Below are 27,481 nucleotides of genomic sequence, written 5' to 3' on the forward strand. Positions count from 1 at the left end.
ATTATATAGTCACAATGTAAACCAAAGTTACAACTATTAATAAAACTTTAACCTTGTGCATATTTGTTGAAGATACTCAACATAATCATATACATTATTCGCATCAATAATGCGAAGTATTTTTATTGATCCATTTATCGTAATATAGTAACTATGTATATATACATAAGACTTATTTTCAAACTAACTACGGACCAATTGGTGGTACGGTGTACAAACTGACTAATAGACTGATTCTTTTTATGATTTTCCTTGAGAAAAAACCAATAACCAAAGAAAAAACAAAAAAAGAAAATTTACATCTATAATTTTTCTGCTAATTAATGTAATTTAAAAACTTGTAAACATTAATTAAGAGAGTGAAGGGTGTTGTAATCTCCTGCATATGAGAGTACGAGTATGCTTCCAAAGTCTCAAAGCTTGAGAATGATCAGCAGCTAAAGCTGAACAACAAGTTTGATTACAATCTGCAAAGTATTTTCCACTTACACCTTCTGTTTCTGGGCTTAGTGCTACATAACATGTTGTTGCTGCACCCTACAAAAATAAATTTATACATTCATACATTTCATTAAAAGAATCAACTTTATATTACTAGTATAATATTTGTGGCATGTCTGATTTTTATTTTTACAGTAATTATTTGATATTGTATAGTGTATAAAGACAATATAAAGTATAAAGTCATATCATAACTCTTATTGCTAAGGTCATTTTGTTTTTACCATGCAATATATGTCAGTACGTGTGCAAGTGAAAGTAAGCATCTTTGATGAGACTTCGCAGTGCATGAGGAATGAATGAGGTGTAAAAAGGGAGATTTTGATGGATATGGGAATGATTTTTTTTTTAAAAAAAAAAAATTAAAAAAGTTCGAAAAGAGGTTTAGTTGAAAGGTTGAGTTTTTGTGAAACACGATTTCGCTAATTAAACATGATATTGGAGGATGATGGGTTTCATTTTTAGTGAAACTAACGCTTCACTGATAGAAAATATATGCAGAATATTTTCAGAATAGATTTAACTTATTGATCAATGAAAACCACTTCAATCAATGATTGTTCACATCTCAAACCCAATATACTCGTAAGAAGATGAAAACTATCAATTAATGTATAGATGGATTTTTAAACATGTGTAACAATACTTATTTAGTTATTTTCATGTGTTGTCTATCTATAGTACGGAGTAATACATACATTTAGCAGAAGATTGATTTTTGTCGAAAATGCACTAAATATATGAATATTGACTTATAATAAAGCAAAAAAAATTAAGAAAAATGAGACAAACCTGCGATGTGGACTTGAGCAACTTGGCTGCTAGGAAATACAAAGAATCTGCAAGAAAGCAATATAAACCATGATGATTAACATTTTGCGGTTGTGAAGGTTTCCCATTTATCTAAATACATTAAATATATTTAGAAGGATAATGAAAGTGATTAATAATTTAATCATGCATAATACATAGTAAATTATAAACTATATGAATGATTTTGGACGGATAATGGGATTATGAATGTGATTAATAATAATTAATCATATATTATATGATAAAATATAAATTAAAAGGGGTGACAAAGCATGCCTGTGATAAAGCCTTTATGAGCCCTTATAATTCCTGTCTTCACTATCCCTGGATGTACTGCGTTGATTGTTACTCTTGCATTTCTTTCCTGCATTTTTAACGACAAAAGGATAAAATTTTAATTAGAAAAATAGTCAATTTTAGAACACCAGTGCTCTTATAATCATAGCTTCTCTTTTGTTTTTTAATGCCACCTTTTCTTATCTTTTTGACTTTTCTTTTTGTTCTTTTCTTAGTTTTATAAATTTTATTTTGATCAATGTTATGGCTATATTAATTAGATCATTAGCTAGGCTAATCTAATGTCATGTCTTAGCTAATAACCTAGTGATTAATTATTCGTACATCATTATGAGCTAATCTAATTTCACAAAGTTCACTAATTTGTATCTAAATTAATTATATATTACTATCTCCGCATTTATATATAAATGTTGGTAGTGATAGAGTATAAAACATATTCCTGGGCTTCAACCATCAGCTTCAGTTTTTGGTTGAGTTGGTCCACTAACTTGGTATCAAGAGCCAGCGTGACACAAAGGTCACGGGTTCGAATCTCATCCACCCCCCACTTTCAAGTGGAATATTAAGCGCTGGTAACATATTCCTGGGCTTCAACCATCAGCTTAAGCTTTTGGTTGAGTTGGTCCACTAACAGGTAGTATAGGCTTATAGGGATTAACGATAATAGTATTAAACTATTAACTCGGTGACTTATGTCCGTTCGTTTAATCACAAGTGATAGATTAATTATGAGAAATACCTATTTCGATGATAATTAGGGTTAAAAGACTTTAAACCAATCTCAATTGCTCTACACATATATTAGGGCCTTATTATGACAAAATACAAGTATAAAAAATATTGGAATTTAGTTAACGAACACTCTACTTACTATTTCCTCTGTAAAAAAAAATTTAACCAATATATATTTGAAACAGAAAAGAGTATGAAGTGGTACCTTTAATTGCCTTGCCATTTCTCTGGCATGCATAATGTTAGCCAGTTTTGATTGCGCGTATGCACGTGTGCCATTATAACTACAATTGTGAACCAAAAGCATAAAGTTCAGAAAAACATAAAAGAAAAAAGAATTGGATAATTTACATACAAAAACTATAAATTTTACTTATTGAAATTCACCCAATAATCAATATATTTAAAGGGGAAAGAGTAAAAAAAAATGTTATAATTTTGAAATATAAAGTACGTATATCATAACAGACGAATCTAATAAGATTTCAAATGAACAAGTTTTTTCATATAAATCATGACAGAAGGTTAAAGGATAATAAATGAATACTCGTAGCATAAGAGTCCAAACTTTGCAATATTTGTCAAACAAGGAAGTAGGTGGACTAAAATTATAAAAAATAATATTGAGAAACAAAAAAATGAGTGGGAAAATTTACTTCTTTGGATTCAGCATTTTAGAAAGAGAGAAGTGATCTTTCTTCACCCAACTGTGAGTTAAAGAGGAAACATTTATTATTCTTCCTTCAATCCCTGATTGTGATGCTGTCTCCACCATCTTTTCTAACAGTAATTCTGTTAGTAAAAAATGCCCTGCCAACAAAATAAGGTGGAGGTAAATTTTCCATCACTACTCCTACAGTATTATGCATAATTCGTTTTTTAACGTTCTTTCTTTTTTGACTTTTTTTTATCACAGTTAAAAAAAAATTCGGAGATAATATTTAATTAAATTATCTCTCTTTAGCTTGGATTAATACATTAATACGGAGTATGATATAATGATAGACATTAAACATCAATGATCAATTTTGACGTAAAGTTTGACCACAAAAGCTAAACATGATCGCTCTGATTTATAGACATAAATAAACTCATTCGATACTGCATAATAATACAAGCAGTATTTATTAATGTCATCGTGGATTTTGCTCCTTCGTTCAAAAGGGTAATTATATGTTTTGACATGAAAATCATTTGCGTCTCTTCAAAGTAACCTAATAAAATTTGAATAAATTGTAGTAAAAATTTAGTTGTTAAGCTTTTGGTAGAATAGTAACTTGCACAATGCAAGACTACTAGCTAAAACAATAATGTGCGTTGTTGGTAGATGTCGACTAGTTAAATTAGTACCTTTATCAAATATAGCATCTAAGATTTGGCCTTTTTGGTGTCTCAAACTCATGTACGTTGCTATCGTTTCTAGTTGTTTCTAAATCCAAAGTAATACTCTAGAATCACACTAAAATATCCAAAATTAAAACTTTAGTTGTTATTCAATAAAATATGCCAATTTAACTAAAATATTTGGTGATTTTAATATGAAATTATAAACAAAGATAAATTTGGGCAATTTACTCCAACGAAAAAAGAAAACCTAAGCAATTTTACCATGAAAAAAAAAGGTTGGTAGGTTTTCATAGGGAGGGAAATGCATGGGGACACCACCTTAGCTTTATAATGAAAATAGATCACAAAAGATTTTATTTTTCAATAAAAGTGAAACAAAAATCTTACCTAAATAATTTGTTGCCATTGTAAGCTCAATCTTGTCTTCAGAAAATTCCAGCTTTTGAGAAAATACTCCAGCATTGTTTCTACACATATGAAATCATTAAGTGAAATCCGAACTTTAAAAGACAGAGGAAGTATGATATAATACGAACATATATATGAAATCATGCAATAACACTTACATGAGAATATTTAGAGGTAAATCAAGAGACAAGAATTCTGAACAAAATCTGCTAACAGATGCCATGGAACTAAGATCAATCTCCAAAACTATAATTTGAGCATGAGGTGCTTCTTTTAAGATTGCTTCCTTAACTTCTGCTCCTTTGCTCAAATTTCTTGCTGCAATTACAATCCTTACTCCTTTCTTTGCTAGAACTCTTGCTGTTTCTGCCCCAATACCGGACGTCGCGCCTAATCAATTTCAAAATTAATTACAATTAGCACCATTAACATGTAATTAAATAATTTGCATGGAATTGACTAATATTATTGTATAATGTCAATGACTGAAAAATTATCAAAAATATAAAAATACTCACTCATGGAAAAAGCTGTGATTTTACTTAATTAAATTAATTAAATTTGCTAAAAGTGGTTATGAATTTTTAATACTAGTCAGAAGTTTCCATAAAAGTTGTGATATGCTTTGATCCAATAAAAGATTTGAATTCATATAAACACAAAAAACTAATCTTCCTACTACAACCTTTGGATCAAACAAACAATATTTAATACTGAATAATTAGATTATTATAAAATTTTATCAGGAAAGTAAATATGCATGTGTATGTTACACGAACAATACGTAGTATATGTTACACTAGCTACCCTCATTCATGCTATATATCGATAATAAATGTTAGTCTTGATAGAAGACTGTTGTAACTTCTGTGTACCTTTCCTTAATTAATGTATCGATAATAAATAATATTAGCAACATAAATGTTTCTCAAGCTGATCATGCCCGTGTTTTAGATCACGAGCCAGAACAGATGAGATACAAATGAAAAATTACATGAAATCATTTACGAAAGATACAAGAAGCTAGCGGATCGAATTACCGGTGATGATAGCGGTGAGAAGATGAGGTGGGCAAAAGCAATGATCGGTAACTTGATCAGCAGTAGAATTAGAGCCATAACCACTTGGACCAGCAATTCCAGCCAAGTATTTCAATGCTGCCTTCATGATAATAGTGCTGTGAAAATAGCCTATGTTCTTACTATATTTGTGTATGTAGTTTCAAGTTATTGTGAGATATATTTATATATAAAGCAATATATATATATAGTATAATTTATAATAATATTTTGTAAATTATTTATTTTGTTGGTGGTCCAAAGGAGCAAACATTATTTTATGTTGCCTCATAGACCATAAGATACCGGGGTGGTCCATCCCCAATGATATTGGCCCTCATATGTCTGTAACTAGTATGTATTCTAGTATATTAGGGAATCCTACGTAAAAGTCACACGTAGTAGCCAATCTGCGCTACATTTTGGTTCAATAGGGCGTTTTATCTTATCGTGTTTTCTTAAGTTAAATTATTTGTAAGAAAAATAATGGATGGAGTGTGCATGTTACTAGTTCGGTGCATTCTGAAACACCTACTTTCATCGGTCTATGTAAGATACACGTAATATGTGAGATTTTCATAAGAATTTATAGTAAAAAAATAAATTGAAATTTTGGAAGGAAGCTAATAAGAGTGATGGAGGTGCAATTGGTAATCTCCACAATAAGTTGTCGATCAATCTCCTTTAATTTTTTTTTTCTTTGGTGGTTAAACTGTTCATACTTATTGGGTTTCATTTGTTTTCCTCTCTTTTTTTCTTTGAGGCAATTGAGATTACTTGTTACTTTCCAGGCTTTCTTTTGGGAGTATTAATTATTTGCTATTGGAGTTTAATGAGATTAAAGAGAGAAAAAAATATGACATGACATAAAGATGTTTTTACTTAGAGTGGTAAAATAAAGTGTGCATTTCCAAATTAAAATATTTTATGCTTGTGGAAAATCTTACTGAAGACTTCTAGAACAGATTATTATTTACATTTACTTTGTCTAAAAGCTATTCTAGACATAAGTGAGGGTGAAGTTACAAGTGTTTAAGGAGTACTTATACTTTGTGATTAATCTCTCATCATGAATAATGTTTATGCTTCTACAATTGTGAATCAAAGTAATTACAACATATTGTTTATGGTCGATACTGTAAGGTAAACCAACAGTAACCGACCTGATTCAACAAATTAACAGAGGCAAAGATATTTTATACTTGTATGGTATGTATGTACTCGAGTATAAATAGATGTGTGTCCTGAGCTCTTAATACTGGATAGATAATTTTTCGAGGATCCTTCGAATGTTTAGCTATCAATTAATTAATAAATTAACTCCACTCATGGATAATGTTAATTATAACAAAAACATACAACAGAAAGGTTGAAGAATAAGACATGGTAGAGGGTGACCTGGCTAGCAATAATCGTCAAAGTTGTCACCATCAAATTTCAATTTCCCTTAACCATCTAACGACACGCTGAAAACCAAATGCTAATGCTGTCTTAAGGGAAGCTTCATCTTTAATTTGTTTACCTAATTAATTAATCCACAGGACAAGCTTAATAACTTAAAGAGTCTTTAATTACCACTAATGCTAAAGGTATTATTGTTGTCACGTTTAGAGACCGAGTTTTGCTTAGGGTTTTAATTTGTCAAAAAGGTAGTTGAAATTAATGGCTAATAATTCTAAACACCTTTATGTAAGGGTCTCTAATCAACGAATTGCATGTAAATAAACTAGATGACTTCACGGCTTCACCCAAATTTACCTCGCTCTCTCATTAAATCAAAATTCCTTCAAGATCGATCTCCAATCATATTTACTTTTCTATTAAAATATTATTCTGTAATAGACTAGTCAACAAATCGGCAGGAATTTAGCAAGGGTCATGGGTGATATATGTTTGTCCAAAACAGTAGAAGATAAAATGAATATGTATTGAATTGACAATTACTGATTTATAGGTGCTCCACCAACTTAATTAATAACCCTAGGTCAGTCCCAACAACAACATACTTATCGCATAAAAACTTTGTACAAAACTTAATTTGTCGATTAATTGAGACAAGGAAATAGAAGTCGTCGCCCAAATATCTAACCAACTAAATTAATTGTTTTAAGAAAGAGATTATTAACCCTTCTTCATATAGGTGCAAGTTAATATAATCCAATAAATCACTAATCATTTCTTTTGCTAATTTAATTAATTGGTAAACTATCCGTACCCTTTTATTGTTTCCTTTTTTCCTACACTAGTAGGAAAACTCTACAAATTAAATCACAGTAGTCTACACTCTACATATATAGTACTCCAATCAGTTAGATGTAGATTGATCATCACAAAGTGAACAACATAATTTAGCATTGTAGATTTTTGTTCCCCTAATCTATAGTAATCTATCTAGGTTGCGACAAAAAGATTAGGCCTAACAACAATTTATAGCACCTGTTTCAAACAAACCAAACCAACCACAATTTCCTTGCCTATAACTATAATAATACTGCCTTTCTCCAGCTTAATCATTGAATTTTTACCCTATAAGTTTCATTTGGTTACATAAATATAATGTACGTCTACTCTAGTCACGAGCTCATGACATATAAAAATTTCGACTAGGTTTTCGCTTATTATAACTATCGTTCAATATTATTCTCTATGATGCATTTCGATCCTATGTATTACACCATGGTTAATTAAAATATAGGAGAAGTGTAATATATACGGGTCTGTTCTCTTAAACTTAAGTTCAGTCCAGTTTCTAATTTCCTCCTCTCATAAAATATTCAATTCACTTTAGCTTAGTTCAATAAATTAGTACAGGCCATACATCACATAGGAGAAAACATCATAAACTAAAATAGTCATTGATTGTATTAATTAAGATGGATTTCTCATGCAAATTAAACTATAAATGCAAGTTCATATGTATGTCTACTTATTAATAAGTTGACATAGATATGAACTTGCATTTATAGTTTCATTTCAAGTCCATCTATGCTAACCAAATGGCAAATCGTACGTCCCACATCGAACACTTTGCGATTAAGTCTATGTATATTGCCGATTTATGTATTACCACAATTTATTGCTGTCAAAACATGGATTCAAAAATGTGGTAAAATAAATTTCATTGTTATATTAATTAGGAAGCTGCAACTACGTTGCTAACAAATCAACACACACAAGGATCGATTACACTTAAACTACAAATTAAAACTAATTAGAATCTATCAATCTAATCTTTGATTAATAATAATAATCATATGTATATAAACATAATCAAAATTTTTACTACAAGCTAAGTATTATGATAAGACATGAAACACGGTTTCATTTTCATACAATGTAAAAGCAAGTCTTAAAAAGTATAGGCCAAGGAGACATGCTTGGTTGCTACTTATTATGACCAACGCAATAACTACATATTGCCTTCATCAAACACACCCCATTTTTAACACTTTCAAGTATTATTTTTCATCACACGTGTACATATTTATAAATAGCTGTAAAATTGAAAAAAGAAAGTAAATAAAGTGTAATAATATAATTCTTATATTACAAAAATAACATGCATGAATGCAATTTTTATCATATGATTCAAAATTATGAAAAAAAGGGGTGGTGAATTTTTATTTATGGGGGACAAGTAGGGTTATTTTTTCTACTTGCAACCGTGTCACTCACGTCTAATTTGTCCTTATATTTTTGGGCCAATTTATAGCAATTTATTTATTTATTTTAATATATTTTTTTTTAATGTGATTTTCTTAGCTTTGACAAATAATGAATTGTTGTTAGAGAGATATTGATGAAGTTGACTCATCAATAAAAATGGAGCTTAGTGTGTTAAGGTGTAAAAATTAAGGTGGGACCTAGCTAAAGAAATGGAGGGACCCTATTGGTCCCCTAACTTTAATACAACTTTCATAAGCATGCTTCTAATTTTTGAGGCACTTTTACTTGTAGTTTCACATGTGATGATCCCTTTTCTTAGATTCAATTTAGGTATTCATTGATTGTTATATATGCCTACAAGAATATAAAGTGGAAGGAATAAAAACAAGCTTGGATTTGATTGGGAAAAAGCACATTTTCTTGCAATGAATTTGAATTTTGGTATAGATTAGTGAGATAGATTCATTAATTTATTGGAATTAAATGACATGAAACATAAACTTATTTTTAAAAATATATATATCCTTATTATCTATACTTCGTAATAATGTTAATGAGATAAAATTGATGTTGTAAAAATAACTCAATCCATAAAAAACAATACTACTTTTCATTAAAACTCATCAGTAATGCATGTATTTTTAAAAAACAAATTTAACAATATTTAAGAAAAATAAATAAGGTGAAAAGACAGGGTCTTGATCTATGTATTATGTCTTGATACATTTATGCATGATTGCTCCTTATTGTATGTAGTTAAGATCGAATTCTTTGGTCACAAAATTTTAGTCCACACCAAATCTTCTCGCTCATTTCGTATAACTCATTCCAAAATTATACCATTAATATAAATAGTTATGTACTATAATAAGAACATATGAAAAAAAACACATATGAAAAAGTTGATGGAGCATACCAATATACCATAATTCTCATACAGTACACGCATCCAATTCTTTTCCATATCACTTAATTTCAAAACTTGTATTTGGTGCTTTAAACCTTTTATTATTCTAGATATTTCAAACTATTTCTCATACATCAGCTTACATCAAAAGCAATATTTCCTATTTTCCTGTGTGGAACTACTTTCACATACAACACTGGATTATTCATGGTTTAAATGTCTCATTATTCACAAAAAGTCAAAATATATTACATGCATCATAAAACTAGAAATAAGGTACTTCGTATTTGTTTTAAATTATCAACTTGAACAAATTCTTCAATTGGTACTAAAGAATTTTACTATCAGAATTTAAAGCAAGTTAAATTATTAGATAGATGACATGCATATATATGAACCTAATAAATTACGAGTTCAAAAAAAAAAAAAAAAAAAAAAAAGGTATAAAAAACTTTTTCTAATTAAGCATAATGATGTAGATGAAATTAATTATAATATGAAATATTTGTTGATATAATATGAAGGAGACATGGAAAAACATTTGGAAGTGACAGAAATATAAATAGCTAACACATTCGTGAAAGAAGTCATATATTTCAAGCCCACAATATCTTATGTCTTGTTTATATTTTGAGTTGACTAATTATAATCACTACTTTAATACAAGTGATCGAAAATTAGCAATATTTTCATGTCTTTTGTTGTTAGTTGTTTCCAACAACAACAACTAGTACTATATGAAAACGAAATTTTATGTCTATTTTTTACCTAATCCTCAACATAGAATTTATTGATTTAACAATTTCAAAAATACGTAAAATAAAATAAATATTTAATTTAAATCTTTTTATTTCACCCCCAACAACTAATATTGGTGGATAACGTAAACAATTAGGAAACATTATGGGACTTTAACCACAAGAAAATGTCTCTTAAACTTTTACCGAAGTCAGTGGTGTATACTATACATTTTGTTCCCTCTTTTTTTAATTTTTATTTTGAATTATTTTTGTTTCTCTTAATTGATGTAATTCAACCGATTAAAGTAAAAAAATTACCTTTTATTCCGACAATTTCTAAATATTTCTCATCTTAATCATTCCAACTTTTTTCACCTTTTTAATTTATGCTTTTCCAATTTCCACAAAGAATAGTTAGCTCTTCATATAATTATTAAAAATGCTTAGCCAAGTTAAAAACCTTTTTATAATTGTTATTATTGATGCTTAGCCTCACGTGTTATCTACGAATTGTGGGGTGACAAGTGGCTATTGAAAAGAAATTGGACCCTTCATGGCACGTGCTCATGGAGCTAATCACGGGGAGAGTGGAGCATAATCCATTATGATTTATTCTTCTATCATTATATGCCATTATTAATTATCATTAGACATATTCTTAACCGATTTACCAAGCAATATATGGTGAAGAAGACAAATTAATAGGGGTTTTACCTCTTTGGTCTCAAAGGTTAGATTCCTACCAATTGACGTTGTGGTTTATAGAGGTGCACTTTGAAAATTTGATCTTTACTCAGCCTTAAAACTAACTCCGTTTCATATTATTTGCAACGATTTGACATAAATAGAGAGAAAAAAATGTCTAATCGTGGCAAATAATATGAATCGGAGGTAATAATAAAAATAAGGACTTTTATTTTTGAATAACAAATAATAAAGACTTAACCAACGTATAATGTTGGTCGGATTTATCTTAATATAAAGGTGTCTGACATGATTCTTGTAATACAAAATTTTGTATGCGGCTGGCCACATGGTGCGGCAGGGGTTACTTGTATGGTGTTACTATAGGTGTTACTTGTATTCTGGTGTTACTTGTATAGGTGTTACTGGTTTTGTCTGGGGTAACTTGTATTCTAGGGTTACTTGTATGGGTGTTACTGGTTTTGTCTAGGGTTACTTGTAGGTGTTACTTGTATGGGTGTTACTGGTTTTGGTCAAGAGTTACTTGTAGCGTGTTATTGGTTTGGTACGAGGTTTTGGTCTGGGGTTACTTGTAGGTGTTACTCAACCCATTCAAGTAATCCATACAAGTAACCCCAAACTACAAGTAACATTCTACAAGTAACACATACAAGTAACTCCAGAAACAAGTAACCCAGAATACAAGTAACCCTTGCCGCACCATGTGGCCTGCCGCACTGAAAAAGCTCTGTTTTTGTAATATCTTTCTTCTTATCATATTAAAAAAAAAAAAAAAAAAAAAAAAAAAAAAAAAAAAAAAAAACATGAATGTATTAGTGACTCACTAAAAAAATAGCAAGGTTTCATCATGGGGATGAAAATAGTTATTGTTTAACAATTGATAATCAATCAATAATAATGTCTATTTGCATTTTGAACTTATCTAAACTTTTCTCACCATATTGTGTAAATTAAATATATAGTCTAATACGAGATATTAAATTATAAACTATGCAGAGTATGAGGTTGTTATTTGTTAATGATATGAGTTACTACTCCATGCAATAAGAATCTAATTAAATAGAAACAATCGATTAAAGATATAGAGTGCGCATGCATACGAGTTTTTTTTTTTTTTTTCCTTCTTTCCAATCCTTTTAATAAGTACTTGTACTTGAAGAATATGTTTTAACATAATATATGACTGTATATACCTTGACACCTATCTTTCACCAATTTAAACTTTGAACATATCTTTACTTAACCTAAAAGTGGACTTATTAGTCATTAATTAATGTAACTTGTATAGTTATAAAAATTATGAAAAAATAAAATAAAATAATCTAAACTTACTACCTCCGGTCCAAATTACTCGCAACTTTGGGGTATCATTTGTGAGATATATAATATTCCAAAGTTACGAGTAATTTGGTCCGGAGGTAGAATTTAATGCTAATCATATTTGAGCTTCTTGGCCTGGATAGCCTTATTAAACTTTAACATAGTTTATTTATATATATAATGAACCTTTAGGTATAATACGTGGATAGATTTGGATCATGATGAAGAATATACCATATATACCAACTTTAATCCAACAAAACATTCCATTCTCCCACGATTTGGAGCAACTAACCCCATTGTTTAATTACGTATCTTCCTAGAATCATAACATAATTAAGTGAATTATATTACAAAGACACATACCTCCTCCACCTATAACATCTTTTATTTTGTGTTTAGGTACATTTTAACAATGCACTAACTAAATTTAATTACTTTCTTTTATAGAAATGCAACCCACGGACCAATAATATAATATCAATCTTATGATATAGTCTTAATTAATCAAATTTAATCTTAATGCAAATTGACCAATAGCTAGGTTGCCAAACCAAAGTTTGCTATGTAATCACATTATTCACATTGTAAGACTAAAATAACCTATACTTATCATATAATTTAAACTATATGATTTCTATTTGAAGTCATTAACCATCTAATCATCATAAACTATGGTATACAATTAAATAAATTTATGTGCACCTAACTACATTGAATTAAAAATTAAGAATAAAGTAAATTGATGATAAGAACTTTTAATAAATAAAGAAATTCCTAAGTTCATGGAAAAGGAGCAAAAAGATAATTAAATGGTTGTGGGGGTGCCCTACGACGTAGAAAAATGGATTTGTTCCTTGCCTAGGGTTTAGATTATACCACCTACACGCCAGCATATCTTATAATAAGATTAATTTCAGCTAAACATATATGATATATCTAGAAAGATGTGATTATTGTTTATATAAACCCTAATAAATTGAGTAGTGGGCTGGTGAAGAGGATCTTCATGATACTATAAATTAGCATGCATAATATGAATATCCTTGGCATATTGGATATTGGTATGTCACATATATCCTAATTGAGTAATTGGTGGAGCAAATCTTGTTTTGTAGTGTGTATTAAAAAAAGCTAACCATACATTAATTAATTTGAATCCAATTATTTGGAAATGGAGATCGGATGTGGCTTAGGATCAATCCACGCTAATCATGATAAGGAATGAAAAAAAAAAATACGCAATGTGTATTGTCTTAAGTTCATCGTGACCAAAATATCAGGGAAAAAACACCAGCAGTACGTGTGTATACATACACAATTACACAGTATAATTAGCAATCTTTTTTATACTTAAATAATCACTTATAGTAAGAATGATTGATTAGAGAAAAAATTAACATCACCACATATTTAATTAAATATCATATGCACTACATAACTATTATGGGCTTATGGTACGTACCAATAGTAGTATAAAGTATAAACAAACTTTAAATTTGATTCAAAACTATGATACTTGCATACTTTTAGAGAAGATAAGACTATTGAATGACGAATTTATTGTTATGTTGTTTTTGGCAACATGTTTAATGTTTGATTAATGGAAGATGTTTGAGATATGAGGCAAGCATATGCCTCTAGGCCCTAAGGAGTATATTCAACCCAACATTATCAATGGTGACCACGATTTGATGTGATCCTTAACGATAACTAGTGATGTCTTTTGGTGGGTTTTCTTTTGGTCTTTGTGTTTAACCTACTAATGTAATATAGAATTACCACGATTTGATGTGATCCTTAACGATAACTAGTGATGTCTTTTGGTGGGTTTTCTTTTGGTCTTTGTGTTTAACCTACTAATGTAATATAGAATTAGTGAATGCATGAATCCATAAAAATAAATGTCCAAATCAATTGTGATGGTGTTTGTTGATGGTATGAAATCATCGGATGGCCAATAAAGGCAATTGGACAAAATAAATCACTATCAGGCTTATGAGAAATATTTTGGCCATATATAGTATTTTTTTTTTCAAATAAAGTTTTAAGCCCTGTTCTCTTCACTTTATAAAATAATATTCAGTAAAAATAAGTTCAGTTTAGTAAAATTAACTTTAGTTCAGTAAAGAAATTTTTTTTCAAATAAAGTTTTAAGCCCTGTTCTCTTCACCTTAAAAATTAATATTTAGTTAAAATAAGTTCAGTTCAGTAAAATTAACTTCATTTCAGTAAATATATTTCATTTCAGTAAAAATAAGTTCAGTTCAGTAATATTCAGTTTTCTTAAAGAAGAATTATATTGAAAATCAGTAAAAATAATTTCAGTTCAGCAAAAATAATTTCAGTTCAATAAAAATAATTTCAGTTCAGCAAAAATAATTTCAGTTCAACAAAATTAGTTTAAGTTCAGTAAAAATAATTTAAGGTCAGCAAAAATAATTTCAGTTCAGGTAAAATAATTTCAGTTCAGCAAAATTAAAGTGAAGAGAACGGGGTTTTACTTAAAGTCACCACTGTTTTGTACTTGTATAATTAAGTAATTTAATCACCCTTGACTAAATTTATTCTTTCAAAATGACAGCATAAGAAAGAGAAATAAAAGAGATGAAAACTTACGAGTAATTAAAAAATCGAAATTTGAAATGACTTACGGCCTAATCTCTTCAGCTTAATTTCAGTTCAGTTCAGTTCCTAATTTCCTTCTCTCATAACAAATTCATTTCGGCTATATTCAATTCAGTTCAGATCAGCTCAGTTTAGTAAATTATAACAGGCATTATTCAATATTCACGTTGAATTTGCAAACTCTTTACTCTCTAGCTTATATATGGAAGATTTGGTTTTGTGAATATGTGCCAAATGCAAATCTAAATTCATGGGTTAGCCAAACAAGCCATTTGGCCCAATTTCAAAATTTCAAATGAACTTATATTTCCAAATAAGCCCCAACAACCCATGTTGCTTGGTGTTAAAATGTGCCAACCCATCAACTCAAATTGTTATAGTTTGTGATCAATGTCAACTCAATGTACCAACCCGTATTTTACTTCTTCCGTTCCTAAATCTTTACACATCAAGCAAACGTCAAAATACCTCTTAATAGGAAAACTAGTGTTCGGCCCGGGCGTTGCTCCGAGTGTTACTTTAAGTATTTTTATCATATTTATTATCAAAAAGCTTGAAAGAATTTTTTTATTCTCGGAAATTATAACACTCGTATTACAATAACAATAATAAATAGTTTTGAATAATTTTTCCTTTTATTTCCAATATGTATTTATATATTTATGTGCATAGAGAGAACAATAGAAGCTTATAACTTGGATGGTAATAAGTTGGTTTTCATTCAATGAGGTGTTGTATTCAAACCTTATTGTATGCATTTTTGGTTGGCATTATGCTGGTGTAAGAATGAGATACACGTGACACATTGATATTTTTAGGAACGCTTTTTAATACGTATAGATTTACATCATTAGCATGAATTAAGACCTCACTACAACTATTGTCATGAACTTGAGTTAACTTGGTAAAAAAAAAAAAAAGCAAAGTACTTGCTAATATAAAACGAGTACAATGTCATTGAAAAATCGAAAACCATTATGCAGATGTTATTAGGTTTAATTGTTAAATTCATGTCAGTAAATGTCTTTGATATACAAATTTATGTCAATAAACTCAATATAATTATGTAGAGAAGGTCATATCGGTGTTTGAATTGAGTCACTGCTTAGATATTTTTTTAAAAACATTGTGTAAATCAATTTATACAAGTATAATTTTGCCTATTCTACAAGTGATTTTGTATTTTTTTTTTAGGACAACTTAAATACTTAATAGTTGTTCTAAAAAAACTTAAATACTTAATATCCGCTTATTAATAACTCATCCTAATCTATTAACTATTACTAAAACAAAACATGCTGACATCAAAATTTACATGAGATTTGTAAAAAAATAGAGAGAGAAAGTAATAAAATTACATGGAAAATCAAAATTTTACATGGGGAAGCTAATTTTGCACAAATATTGTTGCAAATTGGTGGGTGTTTTATTGCAAATGGGTCGATAATTTTGGGACTAAAATTAGGTCAAAATGGTCGAACTTTTAGGGACGGAGGTAGTAAGCAATTACGCAACGCAACCCTTTCATGAGCACCGTCAGATCCACGCTAACTTCATCACAAGCTCATAGCATAGTTAACGGCGTAGTCTCACCCGCACCAGAACATAACTCTAAAACCCCTCTTTTTTTTTTTTCTCTCTCTCCAAATTTCTGCACAAACTTCAAATCTCCCTCTACTTCACTCCCGAACTAGGGTTTTAATGGCTACTTCACATCTCGACGATGTAATTTCCATCCCCTTTTCTTCAATTCATTTCTTTTGTTATTTCTTCTGTCAATTACTCAATCATTGATTGAATTGCTTGATTTTGATTTTAGTGAATTTTATTTTGGTAGGATGATGATTTCGGGGGAGAATTTGCCGCTAATCAACGTCCAGGTAATTGATTTTTATTTTCATTTCTGCACTTTTCAATTGGGATTAATGGGTGGAATTAATTCATTTTTTTGATTGATTTTATTTGCGGATATTAAGTTGTTGATATTAGTAATGTTGATTGTTTTTCTTGAATTTTAGGGGGTAAGCGGGGTTTCGGGGAGCTTGATGATGATGAAGATGATATCTTCGGGTCGAAAAAGGTATTTCTACTTGTCTATGTTATTAAGCTTTATTGATTTTTTTTTGGAATTTTATTGGGTTGAGCACAATTTGATGATTAGGGTGATTAAAGTTATGTACATTGCAACTTCAGTCCAGCCTAATATTGTTTTAAAGGGGAAGGATATGATTTCATGTCGTCGGTAATGTTTTATCTGTAATGTACTTTTATGAGAACAATGATATAGAAAGTAGCTTTGGAATTAATGGTGAAGGTCTTGGTCAATGGGTTGGCAATGTGGGACTCTTTTATGTTTGGGGTGGGAATGGGGGTGGAGGGGGAGAATACAAGTGGAAGCACATTCTATCGAACAATATTGCCAGTGTTTTCCCTATTTATCTTGACCTTCAAGGTTAATTTTGATTATTTGGTTCTTGTTTGTCATGTCATTTCGTTTTCTTTGTTGATGGCTTAGGCAAACAATAAATTGGAAGAGACGGCTCCTGGTGTAGCAACAGGAATGATACTGTCCCTTCGCGAGAGGTATTTTAGCCGTAGAAGCTGTAACTGTTGTTCATCTGTATGTTTCAGTTTTGACAAAGTCTTAGTTGATTTGAATACTTTATTACTTTTACTCAGTATTCTTTCTTGTTCCCAGTCTTCAGAAGTGTAAAGACGATCTCGCGAAATATGAAGTATGCATTCTTATTACTTTTCTTCATCTCCCTTTTCTTTCTAAACTATATTTTGTTTTGAATGTTGACACTTGACAGTTACCTATACAGTATACTCCTATATGCTATTTGGCATTCTGTATGAGAGAAGAGGGGGTAGGCAGCCGCTAGGTGTTCTAATCTTTTTTAAAGTGATGTGAACCATGTGGTATGGGGGAAGCTTTTTGAGGTGCATTAAGAGGATTAAGTTGGTTCTTTGAATGTAAAGGATTATTGGCACACTTTTCATACCTTTTTCACAAATTCCAATTAGGATCACTGATCAAGAGTATTTGTGACTTTTTAGAGGCTGATGTTAAAATTGTGAGATTCTTTTTGGTTTTTTGATTTTTTTGGTAGTTTTCAAGTGTATCATTTCTCAGTTGTATAGGGTATGGAATTTGTTCTTATTTGATATGACCATGATCATTGACTTCATTGTTAGATATGGTATCATAAATATACAAAGTAACAATGATAGATTGCATCTGTGGGCAGAGAAATTTTGAGGGATCTCTGGACTCCATGAGAACCTTTTATATACACCTAGGTGCACATAGAGGTAGGTGCACCCAAAGGTGTTTTTTTTTTGCTCATTTGATATAATTTTGCTAATTTTAGTTTTAAAATGAGCAAAAAATTTGTCAAATGAGCAAAATACACTTGGGTGTATGGTACACCCGGCTGTATATAACAAATTTTAGAATTCTGCAGTTCACTTAAGTGATTAATGAGATGAAGTTTCACTAATATGTAAAGATCTGGTTAATTAATTATATATAATGATAATTCTAGTGATTTACTTAGTACAATATATTGAAGATGAGAATTATATACTTTTAATTTGTGGCTTTGATCAGAATTGGATTGTCAAAGTGCATTAGCAAAGCCGAGTTTTATACTCATAAGTGATCTCTAGAAATAGAATATTTGACCTATTTAGTGGAATGCTTGTCTAGGAGTGTGTTATTGCATCTTTCTTCCCGTCATCTATCTGTCATTGTTTTTCCATCTGCAAAGGATGACCTAAATAAAAACTTTGAATCAGTAACTAAATTTGATTATTATCTGCTTAAGTTTTGCTAGTTGACTATTGACAGTTAGTTAAGGGGTACTTAGTTTTGGCTGCTTTGTCTTAGATTGAGCTGGAATCTGCAAAGTCAGAAATTCAGAAATGGCATTCTTCATTTCAGGATGAGTCTTTTATATCCCCAGCTACTACTCCAGGTCAGTCTTATAATTTTTAGCTTATATTTTATATTTCTAATGTTTTATTTTTATTTCCATCTAACTGTCTTGGAGCTTTTATTTCTGGTTGAAAATCTTCGTTATTGTTTCTGCAGAACCTAAATTGGTGGTTAACTATATTAGGACCTTAAGGTCATCAGACAAGTCACTGAAAGAGCAGGTTTGTGCTTTTCCCTTCCCTATCTTTATGATATTATTAGTTTTGGATGGTGAATAATTTGTTATATGTTCTTACCAGCTAGAAAAAGCAAAGAAGAAAGAAGCTGCCTTTATTGTGACATTTGCCAAACGAGAGCAAGAAGTGGCAGAATTAAAGGTCAGTTTATATTCCCATTTGTTTCACCTCGAGAATCCTGAGCGTAGTTACTCCTTGTTAGGTTAGAAAGGCAATAACCCTCTCTATTTGGTTTCATATTGATAATTGAAAATGTCTATAAAGATTTTTACTTGCTTTCCCTTCCATGGAGCTAAGAAGTTGATCATTACCCCTCTCCTATGCTTTAAATCTTGGATGGGGGCACAATCGCGGAACTACTTTTGCAGTCAATGTTAATGATTGACTGCTATTGCTGCTTGATATGTCGGTTGGTTAACTTATAAACACTTACCATGCTGCGAGGTTTCTCAAATTCCTGTGCAATAATGATATGGGCATGCAAGCGATTGTAAAATTGGAACTCAATCAATATATAGATCTAGCTTGACTGTTTGTGATAGTATTGTCTTTAAAAATCTAATATGCACAATGAATATAGTGACCTACCTTGACTGTTTATGATAGTAATCTCTTTGATAATCTAATATTTAAATCCTATTGAGATTGTTCTACATGTTAAACAAATGTGAAACTTGAAAGTTGAATGAGCCTCTAATAAGCAATTCATCCAGCTCTGGATTCTAAGGAATTTGGCCAATTCTCTTAGTGAATTATCTTTCACATTCTTTTTGCTGTAAGCCTGTAAGTAGCAGAGTAGACTAATCAATGTCCAGTAGGACTATAGGATTGCCTGCTTTGAACTTTCATTAAGGGTGTTATGTGGATATTTCTGACATTCTGAATGTGCTTCATTAGAGCAACGTTGCCAAGGTAGTATTTTGGTATTTTTTTAAAAAAAAAAAGAAAAACACTTTTGGCAGGGATGATTTGGTATGCAAAAGTAGACCTTCAATGGATTATGTCATAGTATGAGAAATAGGTTTATGAGGTTTATAGAGATACTCCCATTTTACATTTCTTGTCAAATATTTGTTGTTGATGCCATGGATACATAATTATATCTGATTGAGAGAAAAGTAACTTATAATTCTATAAATTTTCTCATGGAAATGATGTGTGGCTGTCTATGTTGGTCCCTCTTTCTTGACATCATTTATTCTTTATATTTTTTGTATGTTTGTGTCTGTATTATTTTATTGGTTAACAATAATCTGGAGTATTTATCTTCATGCTTCTTATCTACTGGTGATTACAATTCCTGCTATTATCTAATTTCAGGCTGCAATTCGAGAATTAAGAGCACAACTAAAGCCTCCATCTTTGCAGGTATCTATGAGTTTGGCTTATTACTTCTCTCCATGATCAGTACCAAAAAAAAAAAATAGAATGGAGAAATTTTAGCCTTGCCAGCACATGTAGTCTCTGCAAATTTGATGAAGAATCAGCTCATACATCTGTTACTTTTCTGTTCTTTGCTTCTTCCTTATGGTACTTGAGTGTGAGTGTATATTTGTTTGGAATCAGTTGGTTCAGCCTAGTAAAGTGAAGATGTTTAGTATTTGGCCGTGGAGAGTTTAAAAAGAAACATAGAATGCAATTATCTGAATGATCCTTTGGCTATTTTAAGTGTTCTTTGTAAGAAAAGGAAGAAGAAATTGATGGATTATAGGTGAAAGCCATAATGTCAGGCGTTTTATGTTCAATTTTTTGAGGTTCTTGAATTATGGAGTCAATCACATCAACATGAGACTAGTTATTGCTCCTTAATTTTCGGACGAGATCAGACATGATTTTATGGATGGAGGACTTGAAATTTTTAGCATTATGTTTTTGTGGTTTTGGGAAATCAAGTGTTTGAGACATTTTTTTAAAAAAATATATAAAACATACCTTATTGTTTGTATAGGGTTGAGGGTTATTGGCATCACTAGTAGAGGGGGGGGGGGGGGGACGGTAGGAAGTTAAGTAATACTAAAATATTGGGCTACACGTTCTCATGTCATGTGCTGCCGTGCTGTGTTGGATATTTTTAATGCTTGTTGAGATATTTTTTCATACCCTTTCTATCTCTCCCCCTTTGAACTCTTTATGGATAAATTCTCAGATTTGAGAGGTGCTATCTCTTAAACATTTTTCAGTTGGAACATATTCTTGTTCATCATATGTTATACGTTGACAAGTGGACATCTGGTACACCATATTTGGTTTGGCCAATGATTTATTTGTTGAGGTTTCTAATGTTGTTTTTATTTTATCTCAAAGTGTGATGTATAATTGATGATTTGATCTTGGTCCAAGGTGGACTATTTTGCTGAAGAGACATCCTATGGGACTGTTTGCCAAACTTCATAGTCTTCAGTTGCTTATTAGTTATGTTATATGAATCATTGTGTTTAACTATGCAGTATGGATTCAATATGTTTGATTTTTTGGGTGTAACTGTTTTCCTAGAAAGCTCTCTACTTTTGATGATATTGTTACCACTGGCCTAACTTCTGGCTGTGCTTACTTGGCAGACGAGGAGGTTATTGTTGGATCCTGCAATACATGAAGAGTTTACACGTCTGAAGGTGTGTCCTTGTCACCCTTTATACTTAAATTTATGAAAGCTTGCCGCTCGTGTACAACTTTTCTGGTTATTTTGTGAAACCTCCTTGCTAATGCGTTATTTGCCACCATGATCATGTTGACTTCATTCTTGTATTTTATGATAGGCTTCATAATGCTAAAGCAATATGAATAAAAAGAGTTATTAGTGAAATTGCATCCCTGCTTGTTTGTTTTCTGATTTCTTTGGAAATCTTCTCTCTCTTATCACTTTTTGCTTATTAAAAGGTGGATACTTTTTTGTAGTTTGTACCATCTCTCTTAGTTATTGTTTCCACTTTTAAAAATTGAAAATGCTAAGATTTCAGCAATAACACATTGTCTGCTATTTACTTGATTTCATTAATTATGTATTTATTGTTATCCAAAAGTTTGAACTTTGAAGTATTTTCATTCCATATCCAGGACTAGTGGTTTGATGGTGTAGTTTAGGGGTTTGATTTGATTTGATTTTATTTTTTTTGTAACTTTTTGATTTTATTTATTTTGGTTTATCTGAGATTGTTTTGTTATGAATTCAGAACCTTGTTGAAGAAAAGGAGAAAAAAGTGAAGGAGTTGCAGGACAATATTAATGCTATAAATTTTACACCAAATAGCAAGATGGGGAAGATGCTGATGGCGAAGTGCAAGACTTTGCAGGAGGAAAATGAAGAGATAGGCAATCAAGCTTCTGAGGGGAAGGTATGCTATCATCCTTAGCTTTATTTTTCTAATAAATTTCCCTTAAGATCTAATACTGGAAGGGAAGAGGATAAGTGAATCGACCTAAGTGAATTGGCATATTGCATGAAAAGCTTTTTGCTCCTTCTTTCATATGCTATGTGAACTGGATTGGCATCATGCTTTTAAATAATCTTGCTTTCTGGGGCATGTAGGTTACACTGAACTTTATTTATAGTGGACCTACCCTATAAAAGATATTTATTAGAACTATGATTGACATTTTTGTAAGCCTATATGTTAAGATGAAATTGGTATGGGTACTTGTTTGTTAGATTGCTGTTACCCCAAGAGAAATGAAGTTCTTTGAACTAGGATCTTAGTACCATGAAAGAAGCCATTTAAGGCCATTGGCTTGAGTTATGATGTCGTGAGTCCCAACTTTTTCAGTGTGGATGGGAAAGAAGGATATAGAACATTGGGATCTTTTGAGTGTGGAAGATGATTTTGTGACAATCTGGTAGTTTACTTGGTAAGGAGGAAATTGGTGCTTTTTGTATGATGAAGGTTGCCCATTTCATAGATTCGAGTTTCTTTACTACGGCTGTTGTATAGCTGGATTCAAGTGTAACATTCCAACTGGCACTGAAAATTTGTTGAGTTGGTTGATAACATGTTATATGATAACTCGAGGACAAGATATATATGATTCTTGTCTTCCTTTTTTACATGGATAAAACCCTTTTGGTATTTGCTAATTTATGTTTTAACTCCACAGATGCATGAGTTGTCGATGAAACTTGCTTTGCAGAAGTCTCGGAATGCAGAGCTTAGAAATCAATTTGAAGGTCAGTGATTTGGCTGGATCTCCAGCATCTCTCTGCATTTAGAATGATAACCATTTTCTCTTAGTGGATTTAGTTCTGTTAATTATAAATCTTTTTGTTTAGATAGGCTCAGTTTTGCTATTTTTGTGTGATTTGCCTGTTATTATTTGTTTGGTTGTGACACATTTTAGTTTACTTGGGTTTATATAACAACAACAAAGCCTTAGTCCCAAAATGAGTTGGGGTACATAAGTCATCATAAGGAACCGTACGATATAAAGAAAGGGACATAACAAGATAATCATTTGAAAGAGTTTGAAAAAAGGTGAGTAGAGTGAGCAAACGAAAGAGCATCCATGAAAAATTAAGGGAGTTTTTGAAGAGAGCCAAGAGTAAAATTCAAGAAAGTTTTGAAGGAGTGATTAAAACGTTGGAGTAAAAAACATAAAGGTTTGAGAAAACTTAAGCAAAGGAAAACAATACAGTTCATAAAATATTAGTGGGATAAAAATATAAAATTTAGGGGGCGTTTGGTTCGCAAATTGGTATAGGTTTGCAATCAGGAATAGGGTTAAGGTGGTATCGGGTTGGAACTTGATACTTAATACCATGTGTTTGGTTTAATTCTGGAATGGAATATCATCCTCTTAATTTCATGTATTTGATACCTAAGGGAATGGAATGAGCCAAACCCACCTTCCCCCAAAGGTTTCTAAACCCCATACCTCATGGGTTTGAGGTATGGGTTTAAAAATCATATTTTTTACAACCAAACATATGGTATGGGTTTTGGTCATTCTAAACCCATACCTCATACCTATAATCCGCGAACCAAACGCCCCCTTAATACGAAAATAAATTAAGAAAGTATATATATAATCACAACATGTCGTTGATGTGAATTTTCTCCCTCCACACCGCCCTATCCAACACCATATTTTCCTAAATCCCTAAAGCACTCATGTCTCCTTCCTACACGGCAAAACCATTTTAAGTAATTCTACCTCATCTTGTTCTCATGTAACCCCTACTATCTTCCAAATCATCTCATTCCTCAACTGGTTTATCTAAAACTATTCTATCCTAAAGTTTGTACTGTTTTTTTATTTCTTTTTCTTTTCAGTTTGCATCTAAATTATATAAAGGACTGAAGTATAACTTTGATTGATTTTTCTCTGCTCATGATTCTGCTGTTGTCAGTAACCTTGTAAGTTGATTTGGAGGAAAATTGTGCATGTGTACTTCATTCTCAACTCTGCATGTCATCTCATTTCCTTGACAATGTTATGAAAACTTGAGGAAGGAACTTATTCTGTTTATGAATTGTGTGCTTTTTCTCCCGTGTGTACTAACGAGATCTCAGTATGACTGCTTTGATCTATATGCGGATGCTCTAGAGTGCTCAACGCCAGGCCAAAGGTCTTATCTGTGATAAGGGTGGAGGTGCCTGACATATCTTATGCTGATGTGGATATGAAAGATGAACTTGACGAGTTAACTGCACTAGTTTCTAGAATTAATTGCACCATCCCCCCCCCCCCCCCCCCCCCCACACACACACGCAAAAAGGAATGCTAGCGTCTTTGGGTTATTACTTCAGATTGTAGGACGACAAATTATTTGTTTCAACTACGCAAGTAATGTGTTGTTATATGCTGCCACTTTTCTGATGAAATGCTTCTGTTGCACTTGGCAGGACTTTGTAAAAGCGTAGAGGTGCTGACGAATGATGTTGAGAGATCAAATGAGATGGTAAATTATATTTTTTATTTACAATTTGGTGGTTTTAAAGCTTCTGATATACTTGATGCCTGTCAATCAGAATATTGATTTTATCCTTTGTTTTTCATGCAAACTATGAGTCTGTTACCTTTGTTGAACTGTAATATGATAGTGAGGTAGGAATGCTGTCATTGTACTGCAGATATATGGTTATTAATGGAGTTATCTTTGATGTTACCTATTGCAAACTTACAGTATATGTTTTTCATCTCCTCTTGAATTTTTAGTTTTAAGCATATCTTGTTATCTTTTACTCCCTCCGCCCAATTTCTTTAATTCTGCCCCATAGCTAATATTCTCATGAATCTATAAGAGGAGGAAATATAGTCATGGGGATCTTGTTAGATTCGTCATTAATACTTCCTCCGTTCCAATAATATTGCAAGGAGGAAATTACGCATTATCTCTTATAGCATTCTAAGGCACATTTTATATGTCAAATAAATATAATTGTATAAGAGTAAAAATTATAAAAAGTTGACTGAAATTATTTTATGAGATGAATCTAACAAGATCCCACATAACTATATTTTGTGTAACGTTAAATCATATTATTTGGTTAAACAAGAGTGATGAATAGTGCAAAAGTCTCATTGTTGCAATATTATTGGACGGGATGGAGTATAAGAGACATATACGTTTATGACGCATTTAGGAGACCGTAAAAGTCAAATGGGGCAAAATTATAGGGACGGAGGGAGAACACTTGGAACTTGACATCCAGAATTTTTTAGTTCACGTCTTTGCCAACACTTCATCTTTATAAGTTCTCGTGCAGTTCTCCTTGAAGTCTTACCAGATGTTGAATTGCAAACCATCTAGCAAAGACTCAATTTTTTAGTTCACATTTTGTCTTCAATGAATGAAATACTCTCATTTTTCAATTAGTTGAAAATTGAGTATTTGTGCCTTATCCCCCTTCATTATTTGATCTTGAGTAGTTTTTTATTTTTAGTTATTATTATTATTATTATTATTAATTTTTTTTTACTTTGCTCATAATATATAATTGCATGTATGGGGTAATCTGAGTTGATGGACTGTGTATTACTGTCTCCAATTTTTTTTTTATAAGATCTCAAGTAAGCCATCCAACTTTGCAGGTTGTCATCTTACAAGAGAAGTTAGAAGAGCGAGACGCTGAGATCAAGAGATTGAAGCTTGAGCTGCAACAAAAAAACGGAGCTGAAGAAATAAATGATTCAGCTCCAATGGTTACAGATGAGCCACAGTCGACTGAAGCTGAGGATGTACCACAAACTGAGCTTGATCAATGCTGAAGTCAATTTTTGAGGATTTCATTTGCATTTTCTTCATCATGTGTTCCCTGTACATTATTGTTATATCTTTGGTTCTGTGTAGACTATTACTATAATTTTGCAGAGAAACATTCTCTTTAATAGGAAAGTGAAGTCTGTTGGCTCCACTTGTATGTTGTATATTATGCTTGTTTCGTTATGGGAGATGGGATTTCTTTTTCCCCATTACAGGAGATTGCGTATCAAGTTGATGGGTATGGTGCTGAATCAATTGCTTTGCAATATGCAGAGTTGAAGTATTCTATGTAGACCTGTCAAAATTTAAACCTGATCCAAAACCCGTGGGTTGAACAACTTTTTGTTACCTATACTGCTATACGGCTGTACCTATGTCTGAACTGAACCCAAACATGTTTATTGCCCTACCAAACTTAAAAGCACAACATTATAGTAAAAGAAGGAAATTATGAGGAACTGGTGGTTTTTGTTGAATGTAGATGTCATTTATATGATTGGATTTGGCTTTAAGCAGCTATTAATTCTCCTTATATCTAAGGTATATTATGTATTCTATGAGTCTCAATACATTTGGTATTGAATATTGATTGAAGAAGATAATCTTATGGCTGGTGTACATTGGCTTTATTAAAAATTCCAAATTATGCAACATAAATACTTTTCTGATTTCTACATTACTAATTAGTTAATTACTATACTACATAATAATTTGGTACAACTTTGTCCTTGATAATTAGTTGTAACATACGACTAGTAATGTGCATTTGTGTTAGCATTAAGGACTTTGAAGTAGCTAAGGCATAGATTTAAACGTAAAGTACACAGTACAATGTTTTATGGGCCCAGTTACTATCCAAAGTAGAACAAGCATTATTATACCAAACTATCTACATTAAAAGTAGCCCATTGCATTGTAAAGGTATTCAAACATCAGAAACCAATTCACATCAAAGTGATCAAACCCCCTTGTATGTTCTTGATTG

General features: G+C 31.3%; 2 protein-coding genes across 2 annotated transcripts; one reads left to right on the plus strand and one right to left on the minus strand.

The window, feature by feature from the left end:
• Positions 1-210: 210 nt before the first annotated feature.
• On the minus strand, positions 211-5,307 carry LOC145598279 (short-chain dehydrogenase TIC 32 B, chloroplastic-like). Its single transcript, XM_081654609.1, has 8 exons — positions 5,142-5,307; positions 4,260-4,491; positions 4,081-4,160; positions 3,003-3,156; positions 2,552-2,630; positions 1,591-1,678; positions 1,294-1,340; positions 211-537 (listed from the first exon to the last, which is right to left on the minus strand). The coding sequence occupies exons 1-8, from the start codon at positions 5,266-5,268 to the stop codon at positions 352-354; spliced, it is 993 nt and encodes a 330-aa protein (XP_081510735.1). The 5' UTR covers positions 5,269-5,307; the 3' UTR covers positions 211-351.
• Positions 5,308-16,752: 11,445 nt separating this feature from the next.
• Positions 16,753-26,662, plus strand: LOC145598238 (FKBP12-interacting protein of 37 kDa-like). The gene is made up of 14 exons (XM_081654569.1): positions 16,753-16,850; positions 16,963-17,005; positions 17,144-17,205; positions 17,641-17,708; positions 17,824-17,860; positions 19,018-19,105; positions 19,222-19,286; positions 19,365-19,442; positions 20,622-20,669; positions 21,860-21,913; positions 22,472-22,633; positions 23,391-23,460; positions 25,136-25,191; positions 26,325-26,662. The coding sequence occupies exons 1-14, from the start codon at positions 16,827-16,829 to the stop codon at positions 26,499-26,501; spliced, it is 1,032 nt and encodes a 343-aa protein (XP_081510695.1). The 5' UTR covers positions 16,753-16,826; the 3' UTR covers positions 26,502-26,662.
• Positions 26,663-27,481: the final 819 nt, after the last annotated feature.

The sequence above is a fragment of the Chenopodium album genome, chromosome 20, assembly GCF_948465745.1.
Source record: "Chenopodium album chromosome 20, dcCheAlbu1.1, whole genome shotgun sequence".
In the NCBI taxonomy this organism is placed as follows: domain Eukaryota; kingdom Viridiplantae; phylum Streptophyta; class Magnoliopsida; order Caryophyllales; family Amaranthaceae; genus Chenopodium; species Chenopodium album.

What these genes read in the sequence shown, in the direction of transcription:
- LOC145598279 (XM_081654609.1), bottom strand. Translation starts at nt 5,268, where the DNA reads ATGAAGGCAGCATTGAAATACTTGGCTGGAATTGCTGGTCCAAGTGGT. An exon ending in AAAATGCTGAATCCAAAGAA is followed by an intron (nt 2,631 to 3,002) that starts GTAAATTTTCCC and finishes TCACAATTGTAG; the next exon opens with TTATAATGGCACACGTGCAT. An exon ending in TCATAAAGGCTTTATCACAG is followed by an intron (nt 1,341 to 1,590) that starts GCATGCTTTGTC and finishes GCTTTCTTGCAG; the next exon opens with ATTCTTTGTATTTCCTAGCA.
- LOC145598238 (XM_081654569.1), top strand. Translation starts at nt 16,827, where the DNA reads ATGGCTACTTCACATCTCGACGAT. An exon ending in TGCCGCTAATCAACGTCCAG is followed by an intron (nt 17,006 to 17,143) that starts GTAATTGATTTT and finishes CTTGAATTTTAG; the next exon opens with GGGGTAAGCGGGGTTTCGGG. An exon ending in ATCAAGCTTCTGAGGGGAAG is followed by an intron (nt 22,634 to 23,390) that starts GTATGCTATCAT and finishes TTAACTCCACAG; the next exon opens with ATGCATGAGTTGTCGATGAA.